This window comes from Nothobranchius furzeri, chromosome 3 (assembly GCF_043380555.1).
Source record: "Nothobranchius furzeri strain GRZ-AD chromosome 3, NfurGRZ-RIMD1, whole genome shotgun sequence".
NCBI lineage: Eukaryota > Metazoa > Chordata > Actinopteri > Cyprinodontiformes > Nothobranchiidae > Nothobranchius > Nothobranchius furzeri.
Window position 1 is genome coordinate 85,999,914 of NC_091743.1, and position 21,412 is coordinate 86,021,325.

At 40.9% G+C, this 21,412-nt stretch overlaps 1 protein-coding gene across 1 annotated transcript in view; it reads right to left on the minus strand.

Annotated features, from left to right (window-relative positions):
• The window catches only part of LOC107384690 (collagen alpha-2(V) chain), a 39,158-nt gene extending 17,746 nt beyond the window's left edge, over positions 1 to 21,412 (minus strand). The window contains exons 1-19 of the mRNA XM_015958064.3: positions 21,190 to 21,412; positions 14,127 to 14,345; positions 10,914 to 11,135; positions 10,250 to 10,266; positions 10,137 to 10,169; positions 9,997 to 10,029; positions 7,346 to 7,399; positions 7,140 to 7,232; positions 6,978 to 7,052; positions 3,698 to 3,742; positions 3,525 to 3,578; positions 3,398 to 3,451; positions 3,270 to 3,323; positions 3,128 to 3,181; positions 2,993 to 3,046; positions 2,845 to 2,889; positions 2,699 to 2,752; positions 2,578 to 2,622; positions 2,165 to 2,218 (exon numbers count right to left, since the gene is read on the minus strand). Of these exons, the coding sequence (XP_015813550.3) occupies positions 2,165 to 2,218; positions 2,578 to 2,622; positions 2,699 to 2,752; positions 2,845 to 2,889; positions 2,993 to 3,046; positions 3,128 to 3,181; positions 3,270 to 3,323; positions 3,398 to 3,451; positions 3,525 to 3,578; positions 3,698 to 3,742; positions 6,978 to 7,052; positions 7,140 to 7,232; positions 7,346 to 7,399; positions 9,997 to 10,029; positions 10,137 to 10,169; positions 10,250 to 10,266; positions 10,914 to 11,135; positions 14,127 to 14,345; positions 21,190 to 21,283 (1,353 nt within the window). The 5' untranslated portion in view covers positions 21,284 to 21,412. The remainder of the gene's footprint in view (positions 1 to 2,164; positions 2,219 to 2,577; positions 2,623 to 2,698; positions 2,753 to 2,844; positions 2,890 to 2,992; positions 3,047 to 3,127; positions 3,182 to 3,269; positions 3,324 to 3,397; positions 3,452 to 3,524; positions 3,579 to 3,697; positions 3,743 to 6,977; positions 7,053 to 7,139; positions 7,233 to 7,345; positions 7,400 to 9,996; positions 10,030 to 10,136; positions 10,170 to 10,249; positions 10,267 to 10,913; positions 11,136 to 14,126; positions 14,346 to 21,189) is intronic.

Genomic DNA, 21,412 nt, shown 5'->3' on the forward strand with positions numbered 1-21,412 from the left:
TGGCGCAGTGGTTAGCACTGTTGCCTCACAGCACAAAGGTTGCAGGTTCGAAACTTGGCTGCGGCCCTTCTGCGTGGAGTTGCGTGTTCTCCCCATGCATGCGTGGGTTTCCTCCGGGTACTCCGGTTGCCCCCACGGATCACAACATGCCCTATAGGTTATAAATTGTAAGTCGCTTTGGATAAAAGCGTCTGCTAAATAAATAAACAAACAACGCACAGCAGCGAAACGCACTCATGACACACCCGCGCCACAGCTGGAAACATTTCTAGGGGAATCACTGGATAAGCATACAATGCTGGTCCAGGATCCAACTAGCCTCCGATGCTGGACTAGCATACCAGCATCCAAAACGCAACCCATGCTGTTTTTGATCAGCAGAGCTGTGCTAGCTGTATTAGCTAGCTATGTTAGCATTTTGTGCCGAGTCAGCTGAGTTAGTTCAGGGACACTGAACAATGAACTAAACTGTTCAATCGCTGGAGGGGATAAACACCAGGGATTTCACTTATTGAGCTAGCTTACACACAAAACAGGGTCTGAGAATTGCTTTTGTCATTTTCTACGCTAACATTGTGATTTGTAGAGAAAAGCGTGAGGATGATGATGATGATTAAACTCTGACACTGTCGTAAGAAAACTGGTGCAGTTGGTGAGATGGTAACATGATGAACTTAAGCCACATTTTACGACTTGTAGGCCCAGGCATGTACACGAGCGCGTGCGTGAGCGTGCACACACACACACACACACACACACACACACACACACACACACACACACACACACACACACCATTGAAGGTTTTTCTTTCATTGAACGAAGAGTATCAACAATTTAGTCCACGTTTGTCTAATTAGCAAAATACATTTTTAACATTCTTTTGCAACACTTTTTTGAAAACATATTTAGTGAAATCCAGCCTTGGAAATCGTAACTTTTTTTTTTCAGCTGAGTTTTTGATACTTCTCACACACGTCAATCAGCGATAATGTGCCTCTGGCCGGTAGCAGAAATCAGCTCCCATACCCCCGAGTCTTGCTAACTTAGATTTTTAATCATCACTCTTAAAATCCTAATAATCACAACTTTGCACTTGTAGCGTCATGAATGGCCTTATATTTGTGACCCAAAGGTCACACTTTCCCAGCTGGGTCGAGCTGGGTCGTGCCGTAACTTTTGCTCCACAGATTACCCATCAGGAGCCGTGAAGTCTGCATAACATCATTTTTATCTGGCTGCTTTTCCGTCCCAAGATGATGGACACTTCAAGATTTTAAAATAATAATTTTAAAATAATAATTTAATCAACTGTTTTACTGTTTATTACAATAATCATAAATAATCATCTTGGTTCAGTATAAATGTATTTAAATTACTGAAATGACTTATTATTCTTTGGATTAATAATAATTATTAGTCATGATAATCAGTAATGTGTGATCAGTAAACAGAAGGTCATTTGTACGTGTACATACCATGCAGAGGGTGAATCTAAGGTAAAGGTAAACCACCTCACATGTCTTTACTTCATAACACTGAGCTTTCTCTCTTTGAAAGAAACCTTCTGAGATTCATTCACGCATCCAAACCTCGCATTCCACTTTAGCTTTCCATCCAGACACAGGTTTGTTTTAATAACAAGTTTTAATATCAAGCTGTTTCAAATTGTCATTTCAAATTGTCATTTTTAAAAGTGTTAGTAATAAATTCTTAACTTTTTAAAAACCTGACTCTTCTCTGAAATGAAAAAAAAATTAATTATCTTAAATTAAACATTAATCTCTGGATTAAATATAGACCAAGCTCGTTGGTGTATGAACTTCTATCGAATATATTAATATCCTAGATATTGATATATGATGGAAGCTTCATTTGTTAACTTGTTTGATCTTTTCTCAGGATCTAACCAAACTGATAGCAAACAGTGTTAAATCCTAGTATGTAGCTTAACCACGCTACACACTTCATAGTTACAACATTCAAAAATAACTGTAAAATGCATAATTAGAGGGATATTTACAATTTTAGATATGAAAACAGAAAAACCTTCAAATTTAGATTTACAAAAGTGAAATTCTAACAATTTTGACTTTATTATCTAAATAAGAAAAAAGATAACAGTCAAAATCATTGTCATGACATAGCATGTAACTATTTTTACCTTTAATCCCGGACTACCGGGAAATCCAGGCATTCCTGGGATTCCTATGGGACCCTGCAGTTTAAAAAACAGTATTTAGAGTGTAAAGTGTGACTGGTTCAGTCAATCCTCAGCAGCATGCAACATCCTGTGTATGAGTCATCAACATAAACTAGGTGTGTTCAGGCAGGAAAACATGTAAAGCATGCACGCCAGTGAGCTATGGAGAAGAACCGGGAAAGTGAGGGTTAAGTGATGCTGAAACATCACAGCAAGTAAAATAATGTGACGAACTTTGTAAAGTAATCTTTAAAGAGGCTGAAATAATCCAAAATAATTTACTCTTTGCTGTTTTTTTAAGTTATTCTAACTACTTCTAAAGATTAAAAATACAAACGTTGAGAGGTGTTTTCAAATGTAAATTATTTTCCTACCAGAGGTCCAGGTTTGCCAACATGTCCTGGTGTACCACGTTTACCCTGAAACAGAAGCACAAACCTTCAATTGTCACTTTTTGACACACAAAAAAACCAAACTGTTGAATTTGATTCATACCAAAGGACCGGTTGGTCCAATCCTGCCTCTTTCTCCTTGCAAACCAGCCGGTCCCTGAAACAGAAGATGGGTTTTAGCGTCCATGAGGCTGAACTCGATGCTGTGGATTGTGAACGGGATTATTTATCACTGTTCTTGTTGCCTACCAGCGGGCCGGGGGGACCCATGGTACCCGGAGTACCAGAAGTTCCCTAAAAAACACAAAAACACATTTGTTGAATTTGGAAAAATCTAACGGCTTCCTACTATTCCCTACAATCTCAAGAATTCCAGGACCAGGAAGCTGTTTTGTACCTTGGTTCCGACTGCTCCGAGCTCGCCTTTGGGTCCATCAAGACCAACACTTCCCTGTTGGGGAAGTTAGAATTTAAATCTTGGTTACAATAATTTACATAAATCAAAAGCTGAACTTTAAAAATGAAGCTTTACTTTGGGGCCTTTCCGTCCTGGAAGACCTGGGAGCCCCGGGAATCCTCTTGCACCCTGTGTTTAAAACAAATCCCACCATTTCACTTCAGCTTTTCTAACACATTTAATTAAAAGCTAATTTTGGTTATGTTATGGTAGTTACCACTGATCCTGGAAATCCTACTTCTCCTGGTGCACCTGCAGGTCCAGGTTCTCCCTAGCCAGAGACCAATTTGGATTTTAAACACTTTTCTCTGATAAATCCAATGACATGTTGTGAATCTGACTCACATCAGGTCCTGGTTTTCCTGGTGGTCCATCAGGCCCTCGATGACCTGGCTCACCCTACAAAACAATTCCATTGAAGTTCATCAGGATTAGCTCAGTATCAATCCCCATAAGACAAAGTTCATCCTACCATTGGTCCTGGATCTCCAGCCTCTCCAGGAATTCCTTGACCACCAGTTGCACCCTGTGACACATAAGACCCTTTTTTTCAGATACAAACATTTCTAATTTATAACATTTTTATATCAGATTCTACAAGAAAAAAAATCTAAATGTTGTTTAAAGTTGAAAGGAAAAACCTACTGGGGGGCCCGGGGGGCCTTGAAGTCCTCTTGGTCCTGCTTCTCCCTGTCACAGCATCATTTCATAGTGAGTAGATAAAACTGGATGAGCTTTTCAGCATTAGGTAACTTTTTTTTAATGATGGCCAAAAGTGAAGCTTTATTTTTTCACTTTTAATCCCTTGGTGTGAAAATTTTTGTCACGATTTTGTCTAATTTCTTTATAAAATGACAAAAACAAAAATTCAAAACAATAATGTGAAAATGGATATTATGAATAAAATTTTACGTAAATCTGAACAATAAAGGCAACATGTCTAAACTAAACACTTGGCTAACAGGAAAATTCAAATGCCTGTAAAAGAAAAGTAGCCTAACTTGTAAAATGGTCCCCTATCCAAAATCTTTGGTTAAAGGGACTTTATGGACTTTTGAATTTTTATGCTCGCGATTGCCCCCTCAGGCCAAAAGTGTAACGGCAGCTTCGATAGTAGGCTTGTGCACGAGGCGCGCATGCTGTACGTGCACACTCCTTAACGAAAATAACAGCTGAGACAGTCCCGTTTGTGTGTGTGCGTGCGTGTGTGTGTGTGTGTGTGTGTGTGTGTGTGTGTGTGTGTGTGTGTGTGTGTGTGTGTGTGTGTGTGTGGCCCGGAGGACAGAGGACAGGAGAACGTGCAGCTAATTAATTAAATAATTTGGTTCTGTACCTTTCTCTTCAGCACAGCCGACAAAGGTTTAAGATGGGTCAGTCCTCCTGCATGCTCAGATCATTCCCTTCCCTTGCTTGAAAATTTGTTCCAAAATGAAAGTTGAACCCACATCTTTTTTATCTGTGAATTCAATGCCATTCAGCGAGTCTCAAATAAAAATGTGGGCATCTTACTGTAAAAAAATATATCATTAATGCAGGGACGAAATTTTGATTTCAGAAGTGGGGGGGACACAGCAGGCTTGTGCGGATTTGGGGTGGGGGGTGTTATGTAAATACCCCTTGACACGTCACGTGCCCATCTCAATAATTTTTCCATCCTCATATATATATATCAAAGTTAAAAAATGTACAACTGTATTATTATTTTTATTTATTATCATTATTTAAGTGCAGTTTTGGCTGTTGACAATGGATAGGCCATTGTATTTATTGTTTTGGGTCTTTTTTGTTGTTTTTGGTGCAACATTTTCTAACAGGGAGTGAGATTCCTTTTTTATTCAATTTTTGTTTGTTATTTTTATTCATTTAGAAGTTCTGGTTCTGGACATTTCAATGTTAAATGAAGGTTTATTTGTTGCATTTTAAAGGGTGTACTTGCATTATTATGATATATTAACATTATATTAGTGGTTATTTTGGTCTAGATAATGTTGACAATGATATCGTTTATCATCAACAATTTGTTGGACAAAATATCGTCCAGCAAAATTTGTTACATTCCCAGGCCTAGTCAAAAGTATAAAAATTATTTATACATAAACGGTCCCTCCTGAGATCTGGCCGTTTGTTCATTTGCTGTGTTAGAGGACATGCTGAACTAATGTTTTACACATGATCATCACCCTAACATTTGAGTGTATAAAAACATATTAAATATGTTTTTTCCCTTAAAAGTGTTTAAACAGTTGTTGCATTTCAACACACAAAAAATAAAAGGAAAAAATAAGATAAATCTAATGAAAAGTGTACATCTTTGACATTAAGCTCTAAAAAATCTGTTGACGATGATGATACTGTTCATTTTTCAGAGCTTTTTAATGTGAACATATACATTGCAATAGATAAGTTTACAATAAAGTTAAATGATAAAAGTTTTGAAGTTACACTTCTACTACTACTACTAGTAATAATAATTATGATGATAATAGTAATAATAAAAATAATAATAATTATAATAATACGAATAAATTGTGTCTGAGGAGTCAGTTATGTGGAGGAGATGAGTTTGTAAAAGTTAGTTTTGAGTATGTTTGTGAAGGAGGAGGTGAGTCTGAGCTTAATGCAGGGGTGTCACATGTTCCAACTTACGTTTTGACTTTGAAAGAAGTCTCTTATATCCACTTTTCGTTTTCTTGACATGCTGCCTCCTGGCTGTGCCTAACTACCAAAGACTCACAAATGAACACTTATTCAAATGTTATGTAATGGAAGCTGAGCTGAGCTGATATTACACAGCGTCTAGTTGACGATGTGACTCAGTACCGGTATTCCCTAGCGGCTCCAAACTAGCAAAACAACGTGAGCACGTTCTGACTGTTTCCAACTTGAGTGACAGCAGCAACAGCCAATAATACGTTAGCAAGTATCAGCAGAGCCAATAGATTAGCTTTTGGGCGGGTCTAATAGTAAACCGGTTTCCGTTTCGGTCCTAGTGCTCAACCAAATCCATTTAATGGAGCGTAACATTGTTTTTGGACGGAAAAAAGTGCAGGGGACCAAAACTGCCTTTTGAAAAAGTGGGGGGGACATGTCCCACCCGTCCCCCCCCAAAATTACGTCCCAGCATTAATGTAAAAAAGAAACTCTAAATGAACTATGTTCACATCCAGAATCAAACCCAGGTCTTCTGCACGAGAGTTTGATGTCTTACTGGATGAGCTAAAGCGCCAGTGATGTCTTTTGTATCTGTAACATTTATATCCTTGATGACAGGTGAAACAACTTTCAAAGAACGGTTCGGAGCGAAAATGGCTATTTTGTTGCTAATTTGCAGGAAATATCTAGAAGAAAGTTCTACAGAAAGTAGCTAAGGGTCCTCAGAAATTTAGCTAGCTTTGTCACTAGGCGTTAGGAACAGCGACAAAGTGGCACTGCCTCTCTCTCTGCTGCTAAAGCTACTGATAGCAAATGCTACGGGCTATGCCTGAGCGTGAACACGCATGAAGCAGCCTGCTCGACCCGAGCATCTCTCTTTTTCTGTGATTTTACAGAAAAACAGGCAATCACAGTAAAAATGCCAGGGCTCATTCTACAGGACCAGGGCATTGCAGGAGAATGTATGAAGAAGAAATGTATTATTTCTATACATGTTTTGGCTGTCAAACTTCCATAATGTCCCTTTAAACATGGATCATTTATCAAATTTCCCATCTTGGTTCTCCCTGCCAATTGGTAAATGATCTATGATTGAATGGTCTCACTCTTACCTTCAAATGGACTCCAAGACCTTAAAATAGGGGATCTCTTCACTGAATCCCAGAATACTTTGTTTTATAGCGATCTGAATCTTCATTTTAGCTGAATATTTAGTTATTACCTCAACATTTATTTTCAGAATTGGCATCTCATACATGTGCTCAACACTCACCCTTTCTGCTGTTACCATTCTAGACACACTCGACTTCTCGTTGAACCCTGAAGACATGTGTAATGCCAAGTTTCCCTTAAAAACAAAATAAAACAAAGCTTATTTCTAAACTGATTCATATCTCAAACAGAAAGTTATAAATTGATGTGGAGAACAGCTCACCCCAGGAGCAGCATGTTCTCCAGGCGGTCCTGGTTCTCCTGGGTTACCTGGCACACCAGGCTCACCATCAAACCCTGGAGGTCCCTGGAATCCCTACAGGTCATTAAGTGAAATGTGAAAATTAGAGAAACCCCAGATTTGGGAAACAAACTGAAATGTGTTGCACCAAAATCAGAGCCATTTCATTTTAGAGCCGATCCACTCACGCGTCTGCCCTTAAAACCTCTTGGTCCGGTCCGTCCTTGACCTCCTGGAGGGCCCTGATATAAACATGAAACATGAGCGGAAGAATTCAAAGGTTGTCTTCTGAATAACAGAATCAGTTTGGAGTAGAACACGATTTTGGATTCAAGCAGCTGAAATTAGTCCTCCAGAGGGTGGCCGGGCTTAGTCGTGAGAAGAAGAGCTTGGACATTCAGGAGGGACTTGGAGTAGAGCGTATTGAGAGGAGCTAGCTGAGGTGGTTTGGGCATCTAGTCATGTTGCGGCCTGGACGCCTTCCTGGGGTGGTGTATCGGGCATGTTCTGCTGGCAGGAGGCCACCAGGTCGACCCAGGACACGTTGGAGCAAGTATACCTCCAATTTGGCCCAGGAATGCCTAGGGATCCTACCGTAGGAGCTGATGGAGGGGGCTAGGGAGCAGGCTGTCTGGGATGCCCTACTTGAGATGCTACCCCCACGACCCGGACCCGGATAAGCAGAGGAAAATGCATGAATGAACAAATTTGGGATAGGGTTTTCTGTCATGATTAAGCCAACATAAAAAATAAAAGTGTAGAAATAAAAAAAAAATTATGTAACAGGTTATCCATCCATCCATTTTCGGACGCTTATCCGGAGTCGGGTCGCGGGGGCAGTAGTCTAAGCAGGGAGGCTCAGACTTCCCTCTCCCCAGCCACTTGGGCCAGCTCCTCCAGGGGAATCCCAAGACGTTCCCTGGCCAGCTGAGAGACATAGTCCCTCCACTGTGTCCTGGGTCTTCCTTTAGGTCTCCTCCCAGTTGGACGTGCCCAGAAAATATTACCAGGGAGGCGTCCTGGAGGCATCCAAACTAGATGCCCGAGCCACCTCAACTGGTTCCTCTCGATGTGGAGGAGCAGCAGATCTACTCCGAGCCCCTCCTGGATGATGGAGCTTCTCACCTTGTCTCTAAGGGAGAGCCCAGGCACCCTGCAGAGAAAACTTGTTTCGGCGGCTTGTGTCCGCGATCTCGTTCTTTCGGTCACTACCCAAAGCTCATGACCATAGGTGAGAGTTGAAATGTAGGCTCCTCCCTCTTTTCACCACAACAGATCGGTACAATGTCCACATCACTGCAGATGCAGCACCAATCTGCCTATCAGTCTCGCGATCCATCTTTCCCTCACTCGTGAACAAGACCCAGAGGTACTTGAATTCTTCTACTTGGGGCAGGACCTCATCCCTGAACTGGAAAAGTCAGTCTGCCCTTTTCAGACTTGAGACCATGGTCTCAGATTTAGAGGAGCTTATTCTCGTCCCAGCTGCTTCTCACTCGGCTGTGAACTGCTCCAGTGAGAGCCAGAAACCACTTTCTGATGAAGCCAACAGGACCACATCATCTGCAAAAAGCAGAGACCCGATCCTCAGGCCACCAAAATGGATCCTCTCAACACCTTGGCTGCTCCTAGATATCCTGTCCATAAGGGTTATGAACAGACAAAGGGCAGCCTTGGTGGACTCTATCTCTCACTAGAAAGGAGAAAAAGTGAATGTAGCGTAACAGATTATTTCCTTAATAGTAATGATGGGAAAAAATTTTCAGCATGAGGTCCAAATTCATAAAAGCCATTTAGCGTTTAGGGTTTAGCATCTTTGTGTCCTCAAAGCACTCACATTTACTCTTCCCAAAACATCCGAGGTATTTAAAACAGGAATTTATTTATTTTAAAGACCAAATTCACTTGTTTTTAACACATTTGTAGTGTAACCCAGAGTAAACGACCATATTTTAAAAAATAACAATTATTAAAAAGTGTCTCAGTGACCTTGGCCTTTAAAGGGAAGCCAAACCAGAGCCGTGTCCAGGACTTTTAAAATGGGGTGGCCCATGTGGGGCACTTGTTTATGCATGGGTGGCACCAATGGTTATGCTTATTTATTTATTTACACAGATCGTCTATCTATTTATTTACTTTCTAGTGAATTTTGGAGTTTCACATTGCGCAATCACCATTTTTTTTCTATTCATCTTCTAGTTTTGTAGCAGTTAGCAAGTCACTTCTTGTTGCATTATTGCCACCAACTGGAGTTGAGTGGGACTCTAAATACTATTTATGTGAATATGAAAAAATAATCAATAATATTAATACTACAGAAATGTTCTGTAGGCCTGGGCTAGAAGGCAATGTTAAAGGTGCGTGCAACCACACACTATTTTTGGAGTTTACAACTCACGCCTTTTGTCGACAATGTAAAGTCAATTTAAACTGGAACTTAGTAGGATGGCACCTGGGGGTGGCCAATCAGATTTTAAGGATGGCATGTGCTACCCCAGGCCACTCCCTGGACACGCCCCTGAGCCAAACCTACCTGTGTTCTTCTTTACTGCCAGGAGGCGTTCGCATGTCAGTGTAAAAACATGAAAAAAAGAAGCCAACCTGTATCTTCCTGTGGTGAAAGTCAGACTTTGATTCATCCTTAAATACTTGGCCAAAAAACGTGGTAAAACTGGCCTTTACAGCATCAAATCACCGTAGACATCCAGAGACTAACATCCCAAAGTAACCATCCATGTGATCTTTTCCCCACCAGCAGGTTACATTTGTCCCAGGATACTTAAATTGAAGGTAAAACCTCTTAGATCATTTGTATTTCAGACAGCGTCTCATTACCCACCGCTGGTCCTGGAAGTCCTGGCAGCCCCACCACCTAGGGAGGGAACAATGGCATCATTGTTTATTTCTTCATTACAATACAAGTGCAATCACAAGACACCACAAAGATGCAAACCTGTGTTATTGATATTTCATACTTACATAAGGGATTTCACCTGGTTCACCCTTCTCTCCCTTTAAAGAACACACATAGGTCTTTCATATGACTGATGACTTTAAATTAAAAAATTTGTGTTTGTGAATCTAAAGCTTACCTGGAAACCCATAATTTCTTGAATAAAACAAGGGGAAAAAAAGAAACCCATTAGTCAGTTTTCAACAAGCTGATATTCAAAATAAGTCTTAAAGGGGCCCTTCACTCATATTTTTAATGCATTTGCAGTGGTCTACAGTAGGCTTTGTAAGTTGTACTCTGGGTATAAAAGCTCCGGTGCGACTCTTCCTGCATGGAGAATTCAGTTTGAAGAGAAAGTAGCTTCAGACGACAGGATTTGGAGTCTTATTTCAGGACATTTGTACATCTCGTCACAAATAACTCAAGCCTGAAGGAGATTTTGCAGTGTTGTGGAGTTGCTAATGCTAACAATTAGCTTATTCTAGCTGAGACACACTCTGCTGATTCCTGGACAATAAACCAACAACCGCTTTCCTTGTCATGAGTGAGGTTGGGTGAGTCTGTGAATGTTAAGTGACATAGATCTGTCAGGATTTTCAAATCTTTTCACCGCCTGTTTTTTTAAAGCTAATGCAGGAGATAGATGTAGGAGACTATTTTCATGTTCAGCCCGCATGAAAAAATCTGAGTAACTCATCATTAAAAAAAATAATGAATAAAAATGATTTCTCAGTGAAAGGTCCTCTGTAAAACACAACCAGATGTTGTATTTTTTAGGTTTGCAGCAGGTAAAGTGGTCTCACCTATCCTGCCGCCGGCGCTGGCAAAGTTGTCACACACGGGGCAGCACTCTCCCTCAAGGGTCACGACCTTCTCGCAATTTGCCAAAGTTTCACACTGAATCTCGTCACAGATAGCAACACCGTTGTCACAGACACACACGCGACATGGCAAGGGTTTCCAGATGTCGTTGTGTTGGTAGACTTCCCCATCAGCTTCGCAGCTTTTCTCATTATCATCCACAGCTGCAACGCACATTTCAGATTAATTACTAAACAAGAAAAATTGTACAACTGTTTTTCAATTGAAAATAATATAGGTTTTCAAAATTAAATGATTAGAATTTAGAGGTGTCCAGACCAAAAACCAAATGTACAATCCCTGCATCTGCGGGACTTCTTTGGGATATGCATGCAAAAGGGGTGTGTCCAGGGAGTGGCCTGGGGTAGCACATGCCACACTTGAAATCTGATTGGCCACCCTAATGAGTTTTGAGTTTTCATATTGAGATAAACGGTGTTTAGAATCCTGGTCCCAGTCCCAGTCCACTCCAGTTGGTGGCGGTGATGCACCAACAATTTGGCTTGCTAACCTCCACAAAACATTTTTAAGTAAAGTGAATTTCTTTTAACTTAAGTACGCATATTTTTCTGAGTATTATCTACGTCACGTTCTTTATAGTAATTATCCATATCAAGAATAAAATACTTGAAAACTTACACTACCCTACACTGTTAGCCCAGATAAGTTAAATTTGCTTCAGAACGCTATGTGGCTAGCAGGTGAAGATGGAACCTAACACCAACACTGAATGCCTCACACACCCATAGCTGCTGACGGTCTGTGAGAGTGGAATGCATAAAGTCAAGTCCAGAGATTTTTATGTGAACCACCAAATTGTTGAACTGTGGACCAGCTCTATGCCCTTGCAAGGGTGATGGAGGGGGCATGGGAGTTTGCCCAACCAATCCACATGTTTTTTGTGGATTTGGAGAAGGCTTATGACCGACTCCCCAGGGGCACCCTTTGGGGGACGCTCCAGGAGTATGGGGTGGGTGGCTTTCTGTTAAGGGCCATTCAGTCCCTTTACCAGAGGAGCGTGAGTTTGGTCCGCATAGCCGGTAGTAAGTCGGACCTGTTCCCGGTGAGGGTTGGACTCTGCCAGGGTGGCCCTTTCTCACGGGTTCTGTTCATTACCTTTATGGACAGAATTTCTAGGCGCAGCCGTGGTGTGGAGTGTGTCGAGTTTGGTGGCAGGAGAATCTCGTCTCTGCTTTTTGTGGATGATGTGGTCCTCCTAGCTTCATCCAGCTCTGACCTTCAGCTCTTGCTGGGTAGGTTCGCGGCCGAATGTGAAGCAGCTGGGATGAGGATCAGCACCTCCAAATCTGAGACCATGGTTCTCGACCGGAAAAGGGTGGCTTGCCAACTCTGGGTCGGGGGAGAGGTCCTACCTCAAGTGGAGGAGTTTAAGTATCTCGGGGTCTTGTTCACGAGTGAGGGTAGGAGGGGTCGGGAGATCGACAGGCGGATTGTTTCGGCGTCTGCAGTGATGCGGACGCTGAGCCGATCTGTCGTGGTGAAGAGGGAGCTGAGCCAGAAAGCCAGGCTCTCGATTTACCGGTCGACCTACTTCCCAATCCTCACCTATGGTCATGAGCTTTGGGTAATGACCGAAAGAACGAGATCGCGGATACAAGCGGCCGAAATGAGTTTCCTCCGTAGGGTGGCCGGGCTCAGCCTTAGAGATGGGGTGAGGAGCTCGGACATTCGGGAGGGACTCGGAGTAGAACCGCTGCTCCTCCGGATCGAAAGGAGCCAGTTGACGTGGTTTGGGCATCTGGTCAGGATGCCTCCTGGACGCCTCCCTGGGGAGTTGTTTCGGGCATGTCCTGCCGGCAGAAGGCCCCCGGGTCGACCCAGGACACGTTGGAGAGGTTACATCTCCAATCTGGTCCGGGAACGCCTTGGGGTCCTGCCGGAGGAGCTGGTGGAGGTGGCCAGGGAGAGGACGGTCTGGAGCTCCCTAGTTGGGATGCTGCCCCGCGACCCGGACCCGGATAAGAGGAGGAAGACAACAACGACCACCACCACCAAATTGTCAATAACAGTGGAACGGCACAGCATGGTTATTCCCTTGACCAACCGCCTCACTTAGCGGTGCAAACTTGACACAACAAGTAACACCACATTTGCAACAATGAACAAAGTAATAACTAAGAACAACACAAATCCCCCACAATAAACATGCACAAACACCCCCAAGTAGAACAAAATAACTAAAAACATAACTACCCACAATGCACCTCGCCCACCAGTTCTTTATTTCTAAAATATAACAAAATTGCTAGTTCGTGGTTGTTTTTCCTACAGATCCACAAACATTTAAAATATATCTATATGTCTGTTTATCAGACACACTTTAAGGTGCCATAAAGATGAATAGAATAATATAGAAACGTTATTGTTACTCAATCCAGTTAAGTTGTTCTTTGTTAATTTATTCAAGTTATGCTACAGTGTAGAAGAAGTTAGCTGCAAGGCCATCAGCTACTCATAAACAGAGCGTTCACGAGGATAACTGGGTGTTCTCTCTCATGCACATTTTTTCAAAACGTGGAGAGGGCGGTTCTTTAATGAAATTCAGAAACATCCTCCACCATACCTTTAATACCCTTAAAAAAAGAAATATGACCATTGGTGCTACATGTGCATAAATAAGTCCCCCACCTGGGCCACCCCATTTAAAAAGGCCTGGACACACCACTGGCATGGAAAACCTCCACCTCCTCCTGATTCCAGGATTTACTCTTCTATCTATAAAATTATTTACTTTAATTCTTGACTTTCTATTTGAAGAAGAACAACTTGAACCAAACTAAACATTGCCTGTCAAAAAAGATGCATACAGCCATTTTCTTTGCCATACGTTCCTTTGCGCACCAGTGCTACATCGGGATTCATGATGGTTCCACTGTGGATGTGAGTGTCCCCAAGCCAAGAGGCAGGAAGCGCACATGCACAACAGAAGCTGGTTCCAGTCCCACTTGTCAAGGACCACTAAGGCCATCAAGAAAGCTCAAACATTGTGGATGTTTTGGCACAAACTGCCACTATCTCCACCACCCCCTTGACTATGTTTGAGCTTTTACGGTGGCCTTGTGTAGTTCCACGTGACTTGACTATCTCAATTGTAAAGTATGTGAACCTCTGTGTATAGGTAGAAGTAAATGTACCTGTCTGTGGGTCCGTGCTTGGTGTAAGTGTAGAAGCTGCACCAAGACACACGGGACAACATTCCCCCTCTGGGATCACCGTTTTCTGACAATCACCAAGGTCTTCACAGACCATGTCCTCACACACGATGGATCCCATATCACACATGCACACCCGACATGGCTCCGGGTTCCACAAGTCCTTGTTGGCGTAGACGTTCCCATTTTCTGTGCAGATATCTTCAAGAAAAAAGATTGTTATTCAGTTGATTCAAGATTTACTTTAAAGAAATGTGTAAAATAGAATGGTATTGGCCTGTGTGTGTGTGTGTGTGTGTGTGTGTGTGTGTGTGTGTGTGTGTGTGTGTGTGTGTGTGTGTGTGTGTTTATTTTTTTTGTAGGAGTAATTGGACGTTACTATATATATATATATATATATATATATATATATATATATATATATATATATATATATATATATACATATATATAGTCCTTTCTAGAGTCCTAGACCCCCCCCCCCCCCCTCCCAAGGGGCTTTACAACACAACAGTCATTCTCCTACTCAGACCATAGACATATATACTCAGACACACACACTGATGGTTCTAAGCTATTGCAGACGCAGCTGCCTTGGGGCAAGCTGACAGAAAGCGAGACTGCCCACCTCCACCCACCACCAGCAGAGAAGGAGGGTCAAGTGCCTTGCCCAAGGTCCCAATGTCTGCAACAGACTGAGCAAGATGTGAACCTGCTATGGTTACGAAACGGGCACTTAACTCCTCTGCTACCCTGTAAAATGTTCAAAAAGCTGGTGCAGAAAAACCAGACTAAAATCAGCAGATCACCATAAAATCAGTAAGTTAAAATTACAGCAACAGGAGGTTTGATCAGATAAAATTAGCTGCATTGAATCTGAAGAGAAAATACAAAGAACACCAAAATGATTGAATGTATCTGTGGCCAGCACCATGAAAAGGTATTTACCACAATTCAGATTATTCAAATGTGTTCAGATCAACAAATAAACTCCAATATGAGACACGGATAACCTGAGGAAATGAAAAATATCTGACACTTCTATGAAGAGCAAATCTATTGAAACCAACCTGGTCCTTGGTGAAAATCTAATTCACCCCTAAATTTAACACCTAGCTGTAACTCCCTAGGTGGTAATGAGTCTCTCTCATGACTGTGGGAGAGTTTTTGGAACCTTCAGAACCTTTGGGGAGGTCAAAGGTTCTGAATGTTCTGCTTAGAGACCAGAATTCATGGTTTCTTCAGGTGGTCTAGCTCCTGAAGCAACAAAACAGCACCAAACCATCCCACTTTAACTTTTCGAAAAAGGATCAGGCTTGTTTGAGTAGCTTTATTCCCTTAGTGAATGACATTATCATTTGATCCTGTGACAAAACAGAAAATCAGAAGAAATCTGCAAAGAGGTTACAATAATGCTTCCAATAACATGTCTTCAGATCTTTACTGAAGACAAAAGGATATAAAAACAGAGCAAGGAAGTGATTTCCAAAGGAATACACCTTATCGGGTTACAAACACACACACACACACACACACACACACACACACACACACACACACACACACACACACACACACACACACACACACGCGCACACACACACACACACACACACACACACACACACACACACACACACACACACAGAGAGAAGTGAGCTAATCCTCTAGTAAGCTCTTGCCCATCAGTCAAAGAAAAACTCAACATAGAATTATCACGAAACACCGTCCCCATGCCCCGTAAACACAGCTGAAAGGAATCTGGGTTCTGTATTTGATCGAGGGAGTGGACTTCTTGTCTCTCTGGGCAGAAATCTTTGCAACGAGGGACAGCAGCTGGCATCAGATCTCATTAGCCCATAGACCAGTTAAAAGCAGATGTTCACGGTACCTTTTGGAGGCCCTGTTCATGTAGATAAGAGGATTAGAGTAACATCCGGTGAGAAACCGGATTTAGCTAGTTGATTATTTTTTATTTTATTTTTTGCATGGTGAGATTTTGTTTGTCATAGCAGTTTATTTGAACTTTTCAAGAGGATTTTAAAAATGATTTGCCCCGAATAATAAGGTGGATTTAAATATTCTAAAAATTAGCTGTTTGGTGTTGAGGTACCTGAGAGTCATCTCAATCACATCATCTGAGTGCTCCTTACTGCACACCCTCTTTATTTTAACCATTAGTTTAATACAGTATCCTTTCCTCTTCCTGGGGAGCCACTAACAGGCTTGTTTTATTTGTTTCCCTGCATCAACACACCTGATTCAACAGTTTAATAACCTGTTCAGCAGCCCACAGAAGTCTGTTAATAACCTGCAGATTAAAATCAGGTGTGTTGAAGCATGTTCGACACAGCTCTGGCTTCCATATCTCAAGTAGACTTCCCTTTTCCTGAAAGCCTCGGCCAGGCGCCGTCTGAAAAAAAACAGGTAATAAACCTTTCCAATAAACTACAGCACTCATTTATTCTGAACAAACACATAAAACCTGAAATGCGACTGAAACATTAAAAATAACCACATGAATTGTGCATTTTCTCTTACTGGCCACTAGATTGCACTACCTACCTTTGTTATTATAGAAACATTACTCGGGTTCTTTAGTGAAAAACAACATAAATGTTGATTCAGGAGGATGTTACTTGAGTAAATAAACCTTCTTTACCTTTTGAAAAAAAATCTTATTAATCAATTCTGACACAGTACCTCTGGATTGTTTAATATTTATGTCCAAGCTTCAAATGCACATATTAACCCTCCCACTGTTCTAATGGGCGTGACCCCGCGAAGAAAGTTGACCACTGAGCAGCGTTGATGGTTTATCCCTTGGGTCCATGTGGCAGGGGTGAGGAGTGAGCACCACCTCACCCCTGCCACGTGGACCACAAGGGATAAACCATCAATCCTGCTCAATGGTCAACTTTCCTCACGCGGTCACAGCCATAAAGACAGTGGGAGGGTTAAGACTTTTATTTATGAAATATGCCACACAAACCAAATACACCAACAGAAATGTAAAATTGAAGGGTGAAGCTAGAAATCGTTCTGCAAATAAGTACATGTTTACTTTTAAGTTCTGATTTTAAAAATTGATCATTTGAATAAATAAAATCCCAAAGATTTTGTTGTTTGACATAAAAACCCATACCTGTATATATAAGCCCTTTGAACGTGCTTTAAAGCCGCAAAAGCAAATTTGGATAACAAGGGTTAACGTCCAAGCGACAAGTTCCTCTGACATTGCGGGTTTCCGGTTCCGGTGGAGGAGTATCAGGGAAGATACCATAGATATTCCGTGACCATGTTTGCATTTAAAACCTAGCTTCGCTTTGTTTAAATCCCAGCTTTTCTCTAATAGCTTTAAATAATGACAACACTGCTAATCAATGGACAAAATAGTGTAATAATACACTCTGATTGACCTACAGGCACCCCCTAGTGGTTTGTCTGGAGAATGGTTTCAGTTCTGCCCCTTCATGGATACAAATGGGACAACCTCAACAATAAAACAACAATGAAAAAAATTAATTTTTTCCCAAATGTCGATTCCCGCTGTTTCATTTAGCTTTTACTTTACTGCTTTATGTTCAAATACAAAATTATCTTAAACTGTTATTTGTATTTATTTAATGTTTGAAAGCACCATGACTGTATTTAAGACACTCGCACCTTCCTGACATAAAAGTATTTTGGCTCATGCAAATGCTATTTTTATAAAATTTACAAGCTTATTTATTTTTATTTTGTTTTCTAAGCTAAAATAACTGAAACAGCAACTAGCGTGCAATGCAGCCTTGTGGTAAATGGCCTGTATTTGATATTGCGCTTTACAACAAAATCAGTCAGTCACACGCACATTCACACCCTGGTGGTGATGAGCTACATTGTAGCCACAGCTGCCCTGGGGCGCACTGACAGAGGTGAGTCTGCCGTACACAGGCGTCACGGTTCCTCCGACGACCACCAGCAGGCAAGGTGAGTTAAGTGTCTTGCCCAAGGACACAACGACAGCTCGAACCTGCAACCTTCTGATTACGGAGCAAGCACTTAACTCCTGTGCTACCGTCACCTCATGCTAATGAGTGTAATGTAAAACTGATATAATAATTTGTGTTTACACAAATGTAGAAACCTGTTTTCTATCACTAGCCATTAACTCATCCATTCAGAACTCATCTGTAAATTTTCAAACTGAGGTTGATTGGACCGCAGTTTAAACACAACCACAAGTTTTTTTTAAATGAAAGTAAAAGCATAAAATACAATAAAAAATCTTGAGAATGTGTAACTGTTAAACCATAATCCTACATTTTTTCAGACATTTTGACCCAAAACTCCTGAGGAACATGAAAAAGTGGCGAACTATAATTATAAACAATCCGTCCTCCTGGCTGATGAAGCACATTACCCCAAACCTGCAGGGCTTTTTATCTGCCAGTCAGTGACTAGACTGTGGTCTTTAAATGTGTGCACACAATCATCTACATGATGAAGATTGTTGCTTTATGCAGGAACATTAATCAAATCTCACAGCCAAACTTCACTTTCATCCATCCTTCATGGTTTGGTTTTGAAAATGAAACAGACGTGTTAATCACTGCTCAAATAACCCCAATTTTCATCCTCATGAAAAACCCTCAAGGAATATGTCCTCAAACTCTTACGAAAGTGCAAACAAAAGCATAAAGCAACACAACCACCTGCCATAACGGCTTTTAAATCTGCTCATTTTGAGATGCTGCTAACTGCTAATTATGTGGTTGAGCCTCTCCCCAAGAAACGGGCAAGTTTTCAAAAGCTGCAGTTATTTCAGGGAAAACCACAGCAGTTGGATTATATGTTGGATAAAAGCTGTGGTTTGGCGTCAGAGCGATGATGCCACACCCGGAGAAACCTGCTGCAGGTCCATGCAGAAACCCCTTTGTTTGCTGTTATTAACATCCAAAGTCTAAATGTAGCCTTTGAGACCTTAAATGTTCAATAATTTGGGTAAAAGTTTTCCTCTGTTTGACAGTAGATCTGAATTAATGCGGATTTGATTTCAGTTTACAAACAGCAGAAGCAATTATCACGCCTTTCTGCTGAACTGTCCATACACTTATAGTGCTAAGACATTCACTGCTTTATATTATATTATATTATATTATATTATATTATATTTTATATTATATTATATGTTTTTCTTCTGAAACTTGCATATCTTTGTATATTTCTGTTTTTTTCAAGATGACTAGATGCTAACTAAAACCATTCAAACAGGAAAAAAGTATAATAGTCTTTAAAAATCTGAGATTCTGGAACATTCTTTCCTTATCATAAATATATCTTTATCTAAAAGTTAAATTAAAATCAATGTGCCAAAATTAAGCTAAATTGGAGACTGCTCTTGATAGCCTGTTAGCCTAGCAAAAAATGTTAAACCAGCTGCCTGATTCACTGTGGGCTATGAAGTTAACTAGATGGTGGAGTTGTAGCGTGTTAGCCACAACAGTATTTGTTTTTTAAAAGACAAACTAAAAGTGTTGTTCATTGCCTGTTAGCATACTGCCAGTATCTAACTCACTGTTATATTAGCTACACGTGTTTCATTAGCCTGTCTCTTAAGCGCTAACATCATAATTAAAACAAAGAAGCTAACAGCCTCTTAGCTTAGCTGCTAAACAAGGAGGAAAGGGATTTTTTTGTGTTAGCCAAGCAAACACCACAAAATAATAATATCTTGTTAGCTTCTTTAATGAGAATCATGCTCCCCTCTGTCCTGGGTAAAATTAACACATTATGATAAAACTTTGTTTAATCAGAAATAAAAAATTTAAACATGAAAAATCATTGAGTGATGGAAGTGTAAATGTGTTTTACTACATTTTGTTTTGTATATTGTCCTGAAAATTAACTGAACGCCCAAAAACAAAAAGTTTTTTTTAATCTAATTAACCTGTAGATGTATGTCTGTGTCTTGTTATAGCTTTATATAAACAAATAAAATATGTGAGGATACATCTTTAAAAGAAAATTCAGAAAACACCTGAAATGACAAAACAGGTGTACACATATCTCCAAGCACAAACTTATGGTTGAGATGTTCCAAAGCAGTATTAGAACTCAACACTTTATATTATATGATGTTATTTGTACAATGACATTAAATAGTAGCAATTTTGGACGTGACACGGTGGACAGGCTGCAGCAGGAAAAGACAACCTCGATCTCCATGAATATGGATTCAGACCTAAAATATCTGGTGCACAGGTCTTTAAATAATGATTTTACTCTTCCTTTGCACCATGAACGTTCCAGTTGAGGTGATGTTGGATAAAAGCAAACAGAGCATATTTCGTATCCAGCATCCTCTCACTTTGGGTGTGTCTCGTCTGCCTCTGGCCCCAAGTTTGACCAAAATTAGTGGTCTGCTTTTGTCCATCCCGTCCACAAGGCCACATCATTATAGCTCTGCTGGGTCGAACCCCTTCATTCAGCCTCAACTCTGCACTAAAATAGACCCGCCGGCCATGCACGCTCTCAGAGTTAGCTAAGGCCTTTAAAGGAGGAACTCTTTTTTAATTTTAGAAACCTAAACATGAAACTTGAGATTTTGAGTATCTTTCATTTAAATTTTAGGAACCCATTTACCTAAACAACAGATAACTTAAGGTTGGTGTTCTTTTAATGTAACAGTTTTTTATTCACATGTGTTCTGACATCACGTAGGCTAATTACCTTTCATTAGTTTATAGCAGCTCCATTAACTAGAAGATGGTATAGAGTTAGAGCGTAATAACCCACCCCGGACCAACTTTAGTTGTGATTATAACTTTTCTTTACAAACCACCATGTTTGAAAGCATACATGCTCAGTTATAATGATGTATACAAGTACATTTACATTTATAAAGACACAAAGGTGAAACAGTAAGCATAAATGTTTATGTGCAAACGTTTCTTTCAAAATAAAAGCCCACAAAAACAGATGTTCTTCCATAATCATAAATCAATGCCGAAACCCTTATAACGGACAGATTTAGGAGACATGTTCAGGATCAGTCACTCACCACTTCTGGTTTCCTCTTGGCACGTCACGGCGATCACCTGAGCCAAGGTGAGGACCAGACACACGGTAATCCTAGAGCAAATCGAGGGGTCCATGTCTGCATGTCATGCGTCCCCAAGCAGAGGAGGAAGTTCAAGAGAGTCCGGCCCTGAGCTACAGCACTCAGGCTGCAGGATTTAAATGTCCCTGAGTGCAATGGGCTCCTGGACGAGCAATTACTGCGA